Below are 16,822 nucleotides of genomic sequence, written 5' to 3'. Positions count from 1 at the left end.
TAGGGGTACTGCTGAGGGCACGGGGGTGAAATCGGTGACCCCACATCAGATGAAATTAAGAATAAGATAGAAAAAATAAAATTTAGCTAGGGAGAAGTAATATGAAAGGAAAGCGTTTGAAGAAAACTGGGAGGATTTTTAGGGAGCATTGGATTTCTTATAATTTCTAAAAAGACTACAAGCACACTATATTTTTATTTTTTTCAATTGAAAAGTTAATTTATTATTTCAGGTTAATGTGAGGGTATAAACAACCAGGTCAAAATATTGATTTTGTTAGGTAGAATCTCTCCTGTGGTTATGTCCCACAGCCAAAAGGTGTGTCAAACATCCCTACACTGTGTCCATTCAGTGAAAGTACCCCAACTCCCCTCCTCCCCCTTCCTTTCTACCCCTCCCCCAACCTGAATTGAAATGAGTTTTTCTCCTGTGTGGGGCATGCATCAGATCATCTACTGGCTTCATATTAATATTGAGTACTTTGGATAATTGCTTTTCCATTCTTGTGATACTTTGCTTAGAAGAATATATTTCAGCTCCATCCAGGATATTACAAAAGATGTGAAGACACCATCTTTTTTACCACTGAATAGCATTCTATGGGATGAAGGACTCTATATTTTTAAAAGACCAGAACCATTTAGCCAGACAGTGTCACAGATATAGGTTGAAGGACAGTAAACCGTCATATTTGTACCTCAAATATGGTCACAAATAATTCAGTTCTCTGACAAAGTTTATAGGTACAAAGGAGCAATAAAATTATTTATGTACAAGGAAATTTTGGGAAGGCAAAGGCAAAAATAAAGGCAGGGAAGCACAAGGAAGGAACTTGATGGATGGGAGCCATGGCAAATTCCCACCTGAATTCTTCATATTTCAGTCTTATTCTTCTTTTTGAGAGTCTTCTCCAGCCCTGTTCTGTAGTTCTGTAGTTCTGTAGTTCCCCGTAAAAAAGACTTCCCTTAGAAGTTCCCTCAGAAGTTCCATCACCATCATTGATGGGTTATGAACTCAGAGACACTGGAATTCTCTGAACCTGTGGCCTCACCTTAGCATCTAGCCCTGTGCTTAGTATATAACAGGCCCATGACACTTTCTTGTTGACTGCATGAACAATAAATGAGGGAATGAAGATGAAAAGCATAATTGTTATAATAACAACTGCTTCCACAGTAAATCTCACAGTAAAAATCTGTGAAGCCTCCTTTATTCAAAACAAGAAAAAAAAAAAACCACAGCAAAAAGAAAAACCATCCAGAAGTTTCTAAGAACTGAAGTCTTGCATTTCTAGAGCATTTAGGCATGGTAATGCTATATAGACCTTAGAGTCATATTTTATGGGCGCCAATCTTCACTGTAGAGGAATTTGCATTTTTTAGGAATTACCAAGTAACTCTCACAAAATTTCTAAGTCAAGGAATAATTCCATGTGTCCTGGATTTATCAGAACATTGCATAAATTGACTCAACATTGACCCTGAAACCTTGGACATGTAAAAATAAAAATGAGCACGATTGGAAGCTTCTAATCAAGTTAGGTATATTTGTAGAGCAGTTAAATATTGACTTATGTGAGAGTATAAACAACCAGGTCTTCAGAGAGCAGGCCAGGCTCTCTGAAGGTTAAGTAAATGAGATTTCATTTGACCAACTTGCTGTCATCTGGTCACACAGGTGCTCCAGGCCTTTCTTTTCCTCACCTGGAGCTTGGTGTCACAAGGTTGCCAGAATCATAATATTGTATTACAAAAATACTTACATGTCCAGTCTATGCTATGTGATCAGAAATTGTTTGCTAAATTGAATCTTATAAAGGGAGGCTAACAAGGGGATGATTCTGGAAATTAAATTATTCTCCTATTTTGATCCTGGTAATTCATCCATTCACTCATGCTTTCTTTCATTTAGTGAGGTAATTGTTTTTTGCATACATAGCTGTTACCATCAGCCCCGGGAAATGGAGATGAGTTAAGATGATGCCAAAATTTTGGCTCAAGCAACTGGACAGCTTGAGTTGCCTTAACAAAGATGGGGAGGCTGTATTTCAGTGGAGCAAGTTTTGGGGGTAGAGATTGAGAGTTCAATTTGGGGCACATTGAAAATGAAATATCTTCTTAGAGTCTAAGTGAAGATAGTTCAGAGGACTGTCCCAATTAAGTAATATAAACATGAGATTCATTCATTGTACATACAACCATTAGTTTAGATGAGATCACTCAGAGAGGTGTTCAAGTACTAAGCCCCGAGGCAATACAATGTCACAAGCTCAGGGAAATGAGGAAGACTTGAGAGGGAGCATCTGGTGAGGATGGAAGAGGGCCAAGAGGAAGTGGTGTCATGGAGACCCAGAGAAGAAACTGTTTCTAGGAAGGGAGATGATCAAAAGGCTGAGAGGTAAGTATGAGAGCTGCCTTAGAAGAATGGAGAGCATGAGTGAAAACAGTGGATGTTGCCAGGTGGAACCTGGGCAGGAGAGATTTTTATTGCAGTTACAATTTTCACTGTCTTTCAGCACTCAATCAGGAATCTGAAGCATTTGGTTGGCCACCAGCTGGTCTTTGAGATTTTAGAATTCTTTGCCACCCTTTATAGCTTAATAGCCACATCCTTCCCTGGACAGTTGGTGTTCTGTCCCTGCTCATCCCAGTGCATCCTATGGTTACATGTGAAAATTCAGTGATCAAGTAGACAAAAAATGTGAAAAGTACTCTTCCTTGTGTCCCGTGTGCCAGGAGCCAATTCCTACTGTACACAGGAGAGGGGCCATCAGGCTGTAATGGGAGACGTCGTTCTAGCAAGCTTGGGAAAATAATTTCGTATAATATGCTGACAGTGCTTTGTAACAACTAACAATGTCATCTGATAAGAGAATTTGGCTAATAACTCATTCTTTGTTTTCTCTCCAAAAATAATATGTGTCATAACCATTTTGGCTGGTTTTATAGGCTTCTTTGTGATAGTATGATTTGTAACTGTTTTGACTATAAGAAATGTAATTTTTACTAATGTCTGTTAAGGGTGATTTCCACTTTTCACTGTAAAATTAATTTATTTCATTTAGCTTTAGACCTTTACAAATTTTGCCCTGTGTATCTCTTCACCTTAAGATATTGCCTTCTTTAAAATATCTTTTGCAATAAATGGGTAAGGTAGAAAATAATTAATTCACTTTTTCCTGAAAAGGATTATTTTTTGCTTATTCTGAAAAAAATTATTAATTTATCTGAGCAGACTTGATTATTATTTCAAGAATATTATGAAAATAGCAACATTATCAACAACTTCATTTTGGGCAACTATTCATCACCAAAACCAATGCAGTATACAGGACATTGTACAGGACCAACAAGTGTGGATCTAGTATAATACATGTTTAGCTGATCGTTAGCTGTATTATACTGTGTATTACATCACACCATTACATTTTCTTGTTTAAAGACATAAAGATTCATATGGGGGATTCTCATTGTAGTCTTGTACACTATTTAGATTATGAGATTATGAAAATGGTTTCATCCCATTCTCTACTAAAACTGACAAAACTCCTACATTGATTACAAAAGTGGTCTCAATTCCCACTCCTATCTCTATCTGTGCCTTTTAAGTGTACAATATGACTTTTTAGGTCCTCCTCTCAAGAGGAAGAATGGGTTTATCTGTCCTTGAATTTGAGCCTGTGAATTACTTTGTCCAGTAAAATGTGGTGAAAATGACACTTTGCTAGTACTGAGGCCCCAAGAGGTCTGCCTTGCTGACATTCATTCTTCTGACTTTTGTGGGTCCAAGTTCAATAGCACAGGCTAGTCTGCTGACAGATAAGACATTATGTGGAGGAGATCCAATCGGACTAAGCCATTTCAAATGAGCTAGCCCTTTGTCAGCCTGGCAGCTGACCATGGATACATTAGTGAAACCAAGCAAGATCAACCAAACCTGGCCACGATTGGCAGAACATAGAACAATAATTAATGCTTATTTTTTTCTATCATTGATTTTTTTTGTAATTTATTATGCAACACTAGCTAGCTGGTTCACTGCCTATCTTCTACTTGATTGGCAAAACTTTGAGAAACATGAGAGAAAAAACTCCATGGATGTAGGGATCATGTCTCTATTTTCACCTTTAGCTCTCCAAACCTTGACTACTGTCTGGCACATGACCAACTCTTAAGTACTTAATGAATTAATGAATTCATCAATTCTTTGACACAATCTTTAGGGACTGTAGCAGACCCTCATGGGAAGGGAGAGGGAAAGAGAAGTGAGAGTTAAGTTTGGAATACTCTGTAACTATAAGAAACACCTGTGATATAACATCTCAGAAATATAATACCTTGGTGATAAGGGCATGGGGAAGGGATTCGGCTCTCCTTAACACAAAAGCATGCGAGATGAGAACATCAGTAATTGGCAGTCTCTACTCCTGTGGTGCAAGTAGTCTGGGATCACATCTATAAGTAGCTGCAGGAGAAGTCAGTCAGGGCACGAATTCTATCATGGACTTGCTCACTCTGACTCTTTTGCTTCTCCTGCTCTTTGGGTGTCTGCCCGGAGTCTCTCTGTAAAGACTGCTAAGATTTACTCTCCTATTAAGACTGTTTCTCTCCCTTGAAGACTGTTTCTTTCTGTCTCCCTCCTGCTAAGACAAACAGCCCTCAGGCACCTAAGGGTAATTGTTCCCAAGCAAGATAGCACAGCAGTCGGTGTCTGGACAAGAGATAAGCTGGGGCTGGAGACCTGACTAGTCCTGGGCCCCAAAAAGTGGTGACAAGGATGGGATAGTGGAAGCCACTGGCAAATGGTGTAGTAAGCAGGATAGTGGACGCGGACCGAAGGGGAAATAAGCTTGTAGCAAACAAAAGAAAAAGAGAGAGGAGAAAAATATAGATTAAGAGGAAAAGAAATATATAAGAAAAAGACAGCTAACAACAGGCCTTCCTCATTTAGTTTCTACCCTTCTCTCCTGTGCTTTCTCTTTCCAGATCTTTTTTTTTTTTTTTTCCTGGTATGATTTTTTTATTTATTATTTTTTTTTATTGTTGGGGATTCATTGAGGGTACAATAAGCCAGTTACACTGGTTGCAATTGTTAAGTAAAGTCCCTCTTGCAATCATGTCTTGCCCCCATAAAGTGTGACACACACTAAGGCCCCACCCCCCTCCCTCCGTCCCTCTTTCTGCTTCCCCCCCATAACCTTAATTGTCATTAATTGTCCTCATATCAAGATTGAGTACATAGGATTCATGCTTCTCCATTCTTGTGATGCTTTACTAAGAATAATGTCTTCCACTTCCATCCAGGTTAATACGAAGGATGTAAAGTCTCCATTTTTTTTAATGGCTGAATAGTATTCCATGGTATACATATACCACAGCTTGTTAATCCATTCCTGGGTTGGTGGGCATTTAGGCTGTTTCCACATTTTGGCGATTGTAAATTGAGCTGCAATAAACAGTCTAGTACAAGTGTCCTTACGATAAAAGGATTTTTTTCCTTCTGGGTAGATGCCCAGTAATGGGATTGCAGGATCGAATGGGAGGTCTAAGTTGAGTGCTTTGAGGTTTCGCCATACTTCCTTCCAGAAAGGTTGTACTAGTTTGCAGTCCCACCAGCAGTGTAAAAGTGTTCCCTTCTCTCCACATCCATGCCAGCATCTGCAGTTTTGAGATTTTGTGATGTGGGCCATTCTCACTGGGGTTAGATGATATCTCAGGGATGTTTTGATTTGCATTTCTCTAATATACAGAGATGATGAACATTTTTTCATGTGTTTGTTAGCCATTCGTCTGTCGTCTTTAGAGAAAGTTCTATTCAGGTCTCTTGCCCATTGATATATGGGATTGTTGGCTTTTTTCATGTGGATTAATTTGAGTTCTCTATAGATCCTGGTTATCAAGCTTTTGTCTGATTGAAAATATGCAAATATCCTTTCCCATTGTGTGGGTTGTCTCTTTGCTTTGGTTATTGTCTCCTTAGCTGTACAGAAGCTTTTCAGTTTAATGAAGTCCCATTTGTTTATTTTTGTTGTTGTTGCAATTGCCATGGCAGTCTTCTTCATGAAGTCTTCCCCCAGGCCAATATCTTCCAGTGTTTTTCCTATGCTTTCTTTGAGGATTTTTATTGTTTCATGCCTTAAATTTAAGTCCTTTATCCATCTTGAATCAATTTTTGTGAGTGGGGAAAGGTGTGGGTCCAGTTTCAGTCTTTTACATGTAGACATCCAGTTCTCCCAACACCATTTATTGAATAGGGAGTCTTTCCCCCAAGGTATGTTCTTGTTTGGTTTATCGAAGATTAGGTGGTTGTAAGATGTTAGTTTCATTTCTTGGTTTTCAATTCGATTCCAAGTGTCTATGTCTCTGTTTTTGTGCCAGTACCATGCTGTCTTGAGCACTATGGCTTTGTAGTACAGACTAAAATCTGGTATGCTGATGCCCCCAGCTTTATTTTTGTTACTAAGAACTGCCTTAGCTATACGGGGTTTTTTCCGGTTCCATACAAAACGCAGAATCATTTTTTCCAAATCTTGAAAGTACGATGTAGGTACTTTGATAGGAATGGCATTGAATAGGTAGATTGCTTTGGGAAGTATAGACATTTTAACAATGTTGATTCTTCCAATCCATGAACATGGTATGTTCTTCCATTTGTTAATATCCTCTGCTATTTCCTTTCTGAGGAGTTCATAGTTTTCTTTATAGAGGTCCTTCACCTCCTTCGTTAGGTATATTCCTAGGTATTTCATTTTCTTTGAAACTATGGTGAAGGGAGTTGTGTCCTTAATTAGCTTCTCATCTTGACAGTTATTGGTGTATAGAAAGGCTACTGACTTGTGGACATTGATTTTATATCCTGAAACATTACTGTATTTTTTGATGACTTCTAGGAGTCTTGTGGTTGAGTCTTTGGGGTTCTCTAAGTATAAGATCATGTCGTCAGCAAAGAGGGAGAGTTTGACCTCCTCTGCTCCCATTTGGATTCCCTTTATTTCCTTGTCTTGCCTAATTGTATTGGCTAGAACTTCCAGCACTATATTGAATAGTAAAGGTGACAGAGGACAACCTTGTCTGGTTCCAGTTATAAGAGGAAAAGCTTTCAGTTTTACTCTATTCAGTAAAATATTGGCTGTGGGTTTGTCATAGATAGCTTCAATCAGTTTTAGAAATGTGCCACCTATGCCTATACTCTTCAGTGTTCTAATTAGAAAAGGATGCTGGATTTTATCAAATGCTTTTTCTGCGTCTATTGAGAGGATCATGTGATCTTTATTTTTGCCTCTGTTAATATGGTGGATAACGTTTATGGACTTGCGTATGTTAAACCAGCCTTGCATCCCTGGGATGAAGCCTACTTGATCATGATGAATGACTTTTTTGATGATAAGCTGTAATCTATTGGCTAGGATTTTGTTGAGAATTTTTCCGTCTATATTCATGAGTGAGATTGGTCTGAAATTCTCCTTTTTGTTTGGGTCTTTTCCTGGTTTTGGTATCAGGGTGATGTTTGCTTCATAGAATGTGTTGGGGAAGATTCCTTCTTCCTCAGTTTTTTGGAATAATTTCTGCAGTACAGGAATAAGCTCTTCCTTGAAGGTTTGATAGAATTCTGGAGTGAAGCCATCTGGACCAGGGCATTTTTTAGTTGGAAGCTTTTTTATTGTTTCTTTGATCTCAGTGCTTGAAATTGGTCTATTCAGGAGCTCTATTTCTTCCTGGCTAAGTCTAGGGAGAGGGTGTGATTCTAAATATTGATCCATTTCCTTCACATTGTCAAATTTCTGGGCATAGAGTTTCTGGTAGTATTCAGAGATGATCTCTTGTATCTCTGTGGGATCAGTTGTTATTTCCCCTTTATCGTTTCTGATTGAGGTTACTAGAGACTTTACTTTTCTATTTCTAGTTAGTCTGGCCAATGGATTATCTATTTTATTTATTTTTTCAAAAAACCAACTCCTTGTTTCATTAATTTTCTGAATGATTCTTTTGTTTTCAATTTCATGGATCTCTGATTTGATTTTGGATATTTCTTTTCTTCTACTGAGTTTAGGCTTAGATTGTTCTTCTTTTTCCAATTCCATAAGATCTCTTGTGAGATTGTTGATGTGCTCTCTTTCTGTTTTTCGAATGTAGGCATCTAAAGCGATGAATTTTCCTCTCAAAACTGCTTTTGCAGTATCCCACAAGTTTTGGTAGCTTGTGTCTTCATTGTTGTTATGCTCAAGGAAGTTAATGATTTCTTGTTTTATTTCTTCCTGCACCCATCTGTTATTCAACAGAAGATTGTTTAATTTCCATGCCTTTGGGTGGGGTCGAGCATTTTTGTTAGAGTTGAGTTCCACCTTTAGTGCCTTATGGTCTGAGAAGATACAAGGTAAAATTTCAATTCTTTTGATTCTGTTGATATTTGTTTTGTGTCCCAGGATATGATCAATTTTGGAGAATGTTCCATGGGGTGATGAGAGAATGTATATTCTTTGTCTTTGGGGTGGAGTGTTCTATATGCATCTATCAAGCATAGTTGGTCTAAGGTCTCATTTAAATCTCTTATATCTTTCTTTAATTTCTGTTTAGAGGATCTGTCCAGCTCTGTAAGAGGTGTGTTAAAGTCCCCTGTTATGATGGTATTATCAGATATCATATTGCTCCGACTGAGTAAGGTCTGCTTCAAGAATCTGGGAGCATTTAAATTGGGTGCATAAATATTTAGAATTGAAATGTCTTCCTGTTGTAGTTTTCCCTTGACCAATATAAAGTGACCATCTTTGTCTTTTTTGACTTTAGTTGCTTTAAATCCACATGTATCTGAAAATAAGATTGCAACTCCTCTTTTCTTCTGAATTCCATTTGCCTGAAAAATTGTCTTCCAACCCTTGACTCGGAGCTTTAATTTGTCTTTTGAAGCCAGGTGTGTTTCTTGCAGACAGCAAATGGATGGCTTGTGTTTTTTATTCCAGTCAGCCAATCTATGTCTCTTCAGTGGGGAATTCAAGCCATTAACATTTATGGAGATAATTGATAAGTGTGGTAGTATTCTATTCGTCTTATTTGGTGAGAGTCCATTGCTTAGTTTTATCTTTTGCATCAGTGTGGAGGTTAGGTTCTGTCCTTTGATTTCTGAGTTCTTACTTTGCTGCTGATCCATTGTGGTGGTCAGTGTGCAGAGCAGGTTGAAGTATTTCCTGTAAAGGTGGTCTTGTTGTGGCGAATTTCCTCAATGTTTGTATATCCGTAAATGATTTGATTTCTCCGTCAATTTTGAAGCTTAGCTTAGCAGGGTATAGAATTCTGGGCTGAAAATTGTTCTGTTTAAGTAGATTAAAGGTAGATGACCATTGTCTTCTTGCTTGGAAAGTTTCATTAGAGAAGTCTGCGGTCACTCTGATGGATTTGCCCCTGTAGGTCAACTGGCACTTACTCCTGGCAGCTTGCAGAATCTTTTCTTTTGTCTTGACTTTGGACAGGTTCATCACAATGTGTCTTGGAGAAGCTCGGTTACAGTTGAGGCGACCTGGGGTCCGATATCCCTCTGAAAGCAGTGTGTCAGAATCTTTGGTGATGTTTGGGAAATTTTCTTTTATAATATTCTCTAGTATGGCTTCCATTCCTCTGGGGCATTCTTCTTCCCCTTCTGGGATTCCTATAACTCGTATGTTGGAACGCTTCATAAAGTCCCATAATTCTGACATTGAACGTTCTGCTTTCTCTCTCTTCTTTTCTGCCTCTTTTACTATCTGAGTTATCTCAAAAACTTTGTTTTCTACCTCTGAAATTCTTTCTTCTGCATGGTCTAACCTGTTGCTGATACTTTCCATTGCATCTTTAAGTTCCCTGATTGACTGTTTCATTTCCTTCAGCTCTGCTATATCCTTTTTATATTCTTCATATCGTTCATCTCTGATTTGATTCTGTTTTTGGATTTCCTTTTGGTTATTTTCCACTTTATTAGCAGTTTCCTTCGTTGTTTCCATCATTTCTTTCATTGTTTTCAACATGTGTATTCTAAATTCCGTTTCTGTCATTCCTAACATTTCTGTATAGGTGGAATCCTCTGCAGTAGCTCCCTCATGGTCCCTTGGCGGGGTTGTTCTGGACTGGTTCCTCATGTTGCCTGGAGTTTTCTGCTGATTCTTCCTCATGAGTGATTTCTTTTATCTGTTTCCTTGCCCTAATTTTCCTTTCACTTCCTCTTGTTCTTTAAGTTCTTGTGCCTGTGGACTAAGGGTTACAGGACCAGAAGGGTGAGAAGGTTGAGGAGCAAAAAAGGGATGAAAGAAAGGAGGACCGAGTGATAAGAAAAAAAGGAAAGATAGAGAAAGGAGAGGGGGTGGGGATAAGGAATATTGACAAAAAGAAGAGAGGTACAGAAAGAGGGAGACAGGGCAATATAGGTGTACAGTAGGGTACTTTGACGCAACCTTAAAAAACCCCACCTTTTGGGAGTGCCCAGTTGGGTGGTTCCCTTGAGGTCAGCAGCTCTTTGCTAACCTGATCAGACACAGTACCCCACCTCCACCAAGTAGAGAGGAAAGACAAAAATGCTATAAATCAAACCAAAACAAGCAAACAGAAAACTTTACGGGGATACAATTGGGTGAAAAACCAAATGATAGTGGTAGAAACACTAGCAAAAATGAAGTTGTAGTTATTAAAAAAGGCAGCAATGGGAAATTATAATTAAACTAGAAAAGTTGAGAAAGAAAAAGGGATCTGTATGGAAAAGATTGAAATTAAAAAACAAAAGAACATCAACAACGTCAAAATAAACAAACAAACAAACAAAAAAACAACCAAACAAAAAAAAAGAAAAAAATACACAACCAAAAACAAAGCAGTTTGTATATGTTATTGAATATTGTCTGGGCAACACGTGGTCTTCTGGGGTATGAGATGTTAGTCACAGTTCTGATACGACTGGAGGCTGCTGATTTCTCAAACCCCAGCAGGTAGACACCTTAAATCTCTCTTCAGCCCACTTAAAAGGCACTTTGAACTTGTAAACTTGCTGAGCAGAAGCTTTCCCAGCTTTCTCGCTGGAATCACTGCTGAAGTGGCTATCCACTTACCCAGTGTGCCAAAACCGGTCTCACTCTGCCCGAGGGTTAGGGCTGCAAGGCAGCTCAGACCCACCCTTAGGCTACTTGGTTGCTGGGTTACAAGCTCCCACCCGTTTCTAGCTCTGCGACCCTGAGGGCGGAGCTTGCCGGGGCAGATCGCTGACAATGGATCCGTGTGACCCACCACCAAACACTATTAGCTCCGTCTGGCTCAGCGGCTCAGACTGGGGCCCTAGACAACGGCCAAAGTTCTCCACACTCCCGCTCAGGCCTTCCCCAGGGCAGTTCAACTCAGTGCCAAGCCCAAGGACATCAAAACAGTTCACAGGTAAGGCCTTTCTGGTTTGCAGTCTCGCTGCTACTGAACTTACAGTTGTGGGCGGGTTTAGACGGATTGAACACACGCGACCACTTGCCGGTTTTCCACTGTTTTAGTCCTCCTCTTGGGGTCCAGAAGTCTCTCGCTGACTCCCTGTATCCTCATAGGCGTGATGATAGGCAGTTCCCACCAGCCAGAGATGCCTGGAATCCTATCTCCCCAGACTCACGGTGCCCAGATGCAAGGAAGCTGTTACTCGGCTGCCATCTTGCTCCGCCTCCTCTTTCCAGATCTTAATCATCTGTGAAGTGGCTTGGAACAATGTCTCAGTAAGCCCTTTAGGAAAAAGCAGACAAAAGCCTTTAAACAAAAGGGAAAGAGGAAAGATAGACCTCGGGAATAGGAAGAATCTTTGGCAAACAAAAGCCTTTAGATATGGGGGTGAGAAAAGCCTTTGGCAGATAAAAATAGCAAGGGAAGGAAGAAATATATAAAAATTAAAAAGAAAAAGAGGAAAGAAGTTTGAAACAGGTTGTAAGAGCTCATCAGTTAGGAAAAAGAACCTCTAATGGCCTTCCCCTGTATCAAAGTCCACGCTCAGCAGGAAGTAGCTTTGGAAGGATCAATGCCTCCTGTCCCATTAAGGCAGTCAAAGGTTCTACTTGGAAGGGAAGGATTGTAAAAGACAAAAGAAAGGCTGATAGGAAAAGGCGGAAGAAAAAATCATGGCAAATGGGATAAAACAGTAAAAAGATGATATTGAGTAGCTAAAAGATCAGATTAAACAGTTAAAAGACTGGATGAATAATCTCATAATTGAAGCCCTTAAATGCTATATCATCATAGCAACTCAGATTAAGCAGTTAGAAGATCAGTTAAGAAATCACCAGTTAAAATTAAATGCCATAGTGTGGGAAGCTAGGCCATATAAGAGTGTCATGAAGGAAAAAACAATAAACCTCTAGGTATATGCCCCAGGGGGTGCCATTGGGCAAATGAATGCCACTCTTAATTTGATAAGGACAGAACACCTTTATTGTAGGGAAATTATCAGTCAGGCCCAAATTGGGACCCAGTGGTAAAAAATATGAATACAGAAAATAAAACGAGGCAGTTTCTTTAACATCTTTATTTCAAACTATTCTTTGGAAAAACAATATATTTTCATTCAACCTTCTGCCAAGGGAGGATCCTGCCTGCAGTGTGCTGGACCCTTGGTACCCCAGAGAAATATGGGGAAATTAAACCAGACCAATAAATGACAATGGAGGAAAATATATATAAACTAAATTCTTTCTTTATGTATATGGCTGTCCTGCACCTATGGTTAGCCCACTTCTTGGCAGCTTGTACTATGAGGTGTGTCCTGCCTGAGAGCCAGGATGTGGACCAAAGGAGAAAAAAAGACACTCAGAGTAAAGTGAACCCTTTGGAAGATGGTAAGAGGGAGTAACAAAGGGTAATGCTAAGTTGGACATGCGAACTTTTGAACTGTGTAGGGATACTCCATTCGAAATAAGGTTGGGATTCAACTAGCAAAGGAAAAACTCTGCAAGAAAAGCAGTGCCTTTGTTCAAAGCAGTAGGATCTTTACTACCAAGGACCATGAAAAGTGGGGCCTCTGGAAAAGCGGGACCTCTGTTCAAAGCAGTAGGATCTTCTCTACCAAGGAATGCGAAAAGCAGGGCCTCTGGAAAAGCAGGATGCATTAAGATCCTCACTTACAAAGACGGCAAGGAAAAGCAGGATCTTTGTTTGTCCATTAATTACAATTTAAATAGCAAAGGAAAAGCTTCATGAGTGGGACCTTTGTATTGTAAATTTTCTCAGCCAAGATTTTTTCAGTTTGAAATACCTTTAAACGAATTAACATTAGAATTCCTATCTTTTCCCTGGAGGCAGCTGAAGCTTGAATTTAGATACAAGGCTCTGCCACTTAAAGAGACCCTACCTGGAATTCTGAACTTTGAAAATCACCTTATATGCTTTATTCTTTCACAAAGTACACAAAAAGGGGAATATGTAGCAGGCCATATAGCTCATGGGAAGGAGAAGCAAGAGTCAAGCTTGGAATAGTCTGTAACTATAAGAAACACCTGTGATGTAACAGCTCAGGAATATAACACCTTGGTGGTGAGGGCGTGGGGAAGGGATTCGGCTCTCCTTAACACAAAAGCGTGTGAGATGAGAGCATCAGTGATTGGCAGTCTCTACACCTGTGGTGCAAGTAGCCATGGGATCACATCTGTAAGTAGCTGCAGAAGTCAGGCAGGGCACGCATTCTTTCATGGACTCGCTCACTCTAGCTTTTTTGCTTCTCCTGCTCACCGGGTGTCTGCCCGACGTCTCTCTTTGAAGACTGCTAAGATTTATTCTCCTATTAAGGCTGTTTCTCTCTCTCTCCCTCCTGCTAAGATGAAGAGCCCTCAGGCACCTAAGGGTAATTATTCCCAAGCAAGATAGCACAGCCGCAATGGATAATCCAGGGCCAGAGACCTGGCCAATCCCGGCCCCACAAGGGACATTTTACATTCATGTATGTTTTAATACTGCCTGAATCTATTTCAGACTCTCATGAAAATCAAGATAGAGATGGACATGGGGGGTGGGGACTGTTACTCTGCCGTTCACAGGCTTCAAGTACCCAAGGTGGAATCTCAGCCTTCTCTTCTGAGGGCTTGGGAGCTTTTCTTTTCTTTTCTTTTCCTTTTTTTTTTTTTTTTTTGAGGCTATTAGAATTCTATTGGCGACTATGACTCTTTGTGGCTATTATAACTGATTACTTTGAAAACTTAGGGTTTATTTTTCCCACACATAGATTTATGTGAAGTACCAAATAAGGCACTTGCCACAATAAGAGATATACGAATCAATAGTCCAAAATCCTAGGGGATGTTTATACAAGTTTGTATTCCTAGAATGCTCCTTAAATCACTGAATCAGACTCTCCAGGGGTTATACCGAGGAATCTGTATTTTTAAGACCTTCCCCTGGTCAGTCATGCACACACATGTTGTTTGTGGAATATTGGTATCATGCACTGGGTTGAGGGACTTGACTAAATCTTAAATCCTCCAGGTAGGATGCTCAGGAAGCTGCAGCACCACAGCTCAGGGATTCCACAAGGGATATTGTGCTGAGCTTTCCTCAGTGGACTGACACCTGCCTGCATAGACATCTGAATGTTCTCTGTGACGCTTCTGGGTATTTCAAAATTTGTTCCAAAAGGAGAGACCTAGAACCTTATCAAACCAAACTTCAGTGTAAAGACATTCAATTCTGTATCATCTGAAGTTTGAACCCTAAGTCCTACTGTGCTATGCAAACCGATGACACTCACTTTTGATGGACACATTCTTACCTCTAAACATGATACGTCTTGCTGCAGAACTTAATCACTTGAGGAAGCATATGGAAAGGTAGGAACAAAATGACTGGCACCTCCAGCGTTTTGATAATTGACCTGATTCACTTCGCAGGCCTCAGCAGCCAGTGTATCAGCGTAGCGGCCCATCTGGGTGGTCATGCCTGGTGTGGGAAGTTCTTATTCTAATGGAAATAAATACATCTTTGAGATCTTACCTGTTTAGGTAATCTTTATTTGGGAGGTAAAAAATAATCTTAATAATGTTTTAAAAATATAATCTCTTGAAGGACCACTTTCCCTGAATTTCTCCCCTCCCTCTGGGCTATGCCGTCCATACACCCTTGCTCTGTCCAAGATAATTTACACCCCACCTCACACCTTCCCAGCCCTAACCTGGAAGAGGAAATACACTCAGGCAGTGATGACAGCAGTTGTAAGGGATGAGACTTTGTCCTTCCCTGATTTACTGGCTCTGATTTTTATTTCATCAGTAGGGGAAACAGCAGGTATGTCCTGTAGACAGAAGATTGGGGTGCAATTAGGCCCTTCCTATCTTATCCTCTCCTATTGTCCACATCCCTCTGAAACGCATTCCCACACCTTCCTCCCAGGAAGGGCAGGCTACACATCCATTTCTCTGCCTCTAATTGCTAATTACTTAGTTGCATGTAGTTTTCTTCGTTATTCTATTATTTTCATAAGGGGAGTCTCCCATTAGTTACCTTGCATCCTTACTTAACTCAGACTAGACCACTTTGGAAGGACTGTGTGTCGCATTTGCTCAACTTCTAAATACGTTCTCAGTTCCCTTAACTCTGTGGTCTATGTTGGGGGGTTGTCAATTTGTTTCTATAATGGGCCAGAGAGTCTCTGTTGCTCCTATCCAACATGAAAATAGCCATAAACAATATACAGGTAAAAGAGTGTGGCTGTATGTCATCAAAATTTTATGTGTGAACACTGAGATTGTAATTTCAGATGATTTTTATGTGCCACCAAGGTATTATTTTTCTTTCAATTTTTGAAAGATATAAAAACCATTCTTGCAGGCACAATGGGGAAGGCCAGGCTGGGCCTGTGGGTCACAGTGTGCAGACTACCGGTTTAGAGAATACAAAAATTTCCACAGTTCTGTGGTGGAGTATGTGGGATTAGGCACTAGATTTCCTGGTTTGAATCTCCACTCCACTATGTGCTAACGTGCTCTTAGCCTTGTCCCACGTCAGTTTCCTCACCTGTGAACTGAGAACGTTATAGAACCTACCGTGTTGGGTTCCTCAGAGGAATCTAGAGCATGTAGGATGGGCCTGGCACACACCAGCCACTTGATTAATATTTTTATTACTGCTATGCTGATGAACTTTTCCTATTTTATTTATGTTTCTATAAGACTCTGGCAAATTTACTAACTTAACGTACTTTATTTCTTCTAGTTAAGCTCAAGACCCACGCCCCCCACAAGCTAATAATCCCCCTCACCTCTGATTAATACCACACATTGAATACAAAATTCAATATTTTAATTTTGAAGTGATGTATATCACCAAGTCTGAGTTTAACAAATACCTATTTTAAAAACTTGATTATAAGAATTAACTTACAAGTAACTGATGTGGCTTAAAGAAAAATCACAATTAACACAACATGAGGCAATAAAGCCAACTGGAGTTTTTCATTTATGTAACAACGCGGAAACTTTGCCCAGAGATGATCAAACATGTACTTGAAAAGTAAGTATGTCAGATGAGGCAGTCTTTTGGATAATTGAGGTTAAATTAAATTTAAAGTTAACTTTTCTATAAAATAGCCTTTTCTGGATAAGCAGTATATAAGAAATCTCTTAAATGCATAACCTATGCAGGAAATTGTATGAGTCATAAAAGTAATAATAATATCCTATTTCTTTATGAGTGATATAATTCCCTAGACACTGCCATGGCATGACAAATGCTTTCCTCTATTAAACCTTACAGGAAGGCCAAGTATGTCTTGTAAAGCCATCTATGCTGAGTATACTGCAAGAAAAACTACTGAAGTGTTGATGCACCATAAACTCTTTTATAAAACTGGACTTGATTAC

General features: G+C 39.6%; 1 protein-coding gene across 1 annotated transcript in view; it reads right to left on the bottom strand.

The window, feature by feature from the left end:
* LOC128581135 (pancreatic triacylglycerol lipase) overlaps window positions 1-14,901 on the bottom strand; it is a 31,072-nt gene extending 16,171 nt beyond the window's left edge. Inside the window, exon 1 of the mRNA XM_053583520.1 lies at window positions 14,817-14,901. Within this exon, the coding sequence (XP_053439495.1) occupies window positions 14,817-14,901 (85 nt within the window). The remainder of the gene's footprint in view (window positions 1-14,816) is intronic.
* Between the last annotated feature and the right edge of the window lie 1,921 nt (window positions 14,902-16,822).

This window comes from Nycticebus coucang, chromosome 3 (genome assembly GCF_027406575.1).
Source record: "Nycticebus coucang isolate mNycCou1 chromosome 3, mNycCou1.pri, whole genome shotgun sequence".
Lineage (NCBI taxonomy): Eukaryota > Metazoa > Chordata > Mammalia > Primates > Lorisidae > Nycticebus > Nycticebus coucang.
The sequence above is the reverse complement of the archived record's forward strand: the minus strand, read 5'-3'. Positions and strand labels throughout refer to the sequence as shown.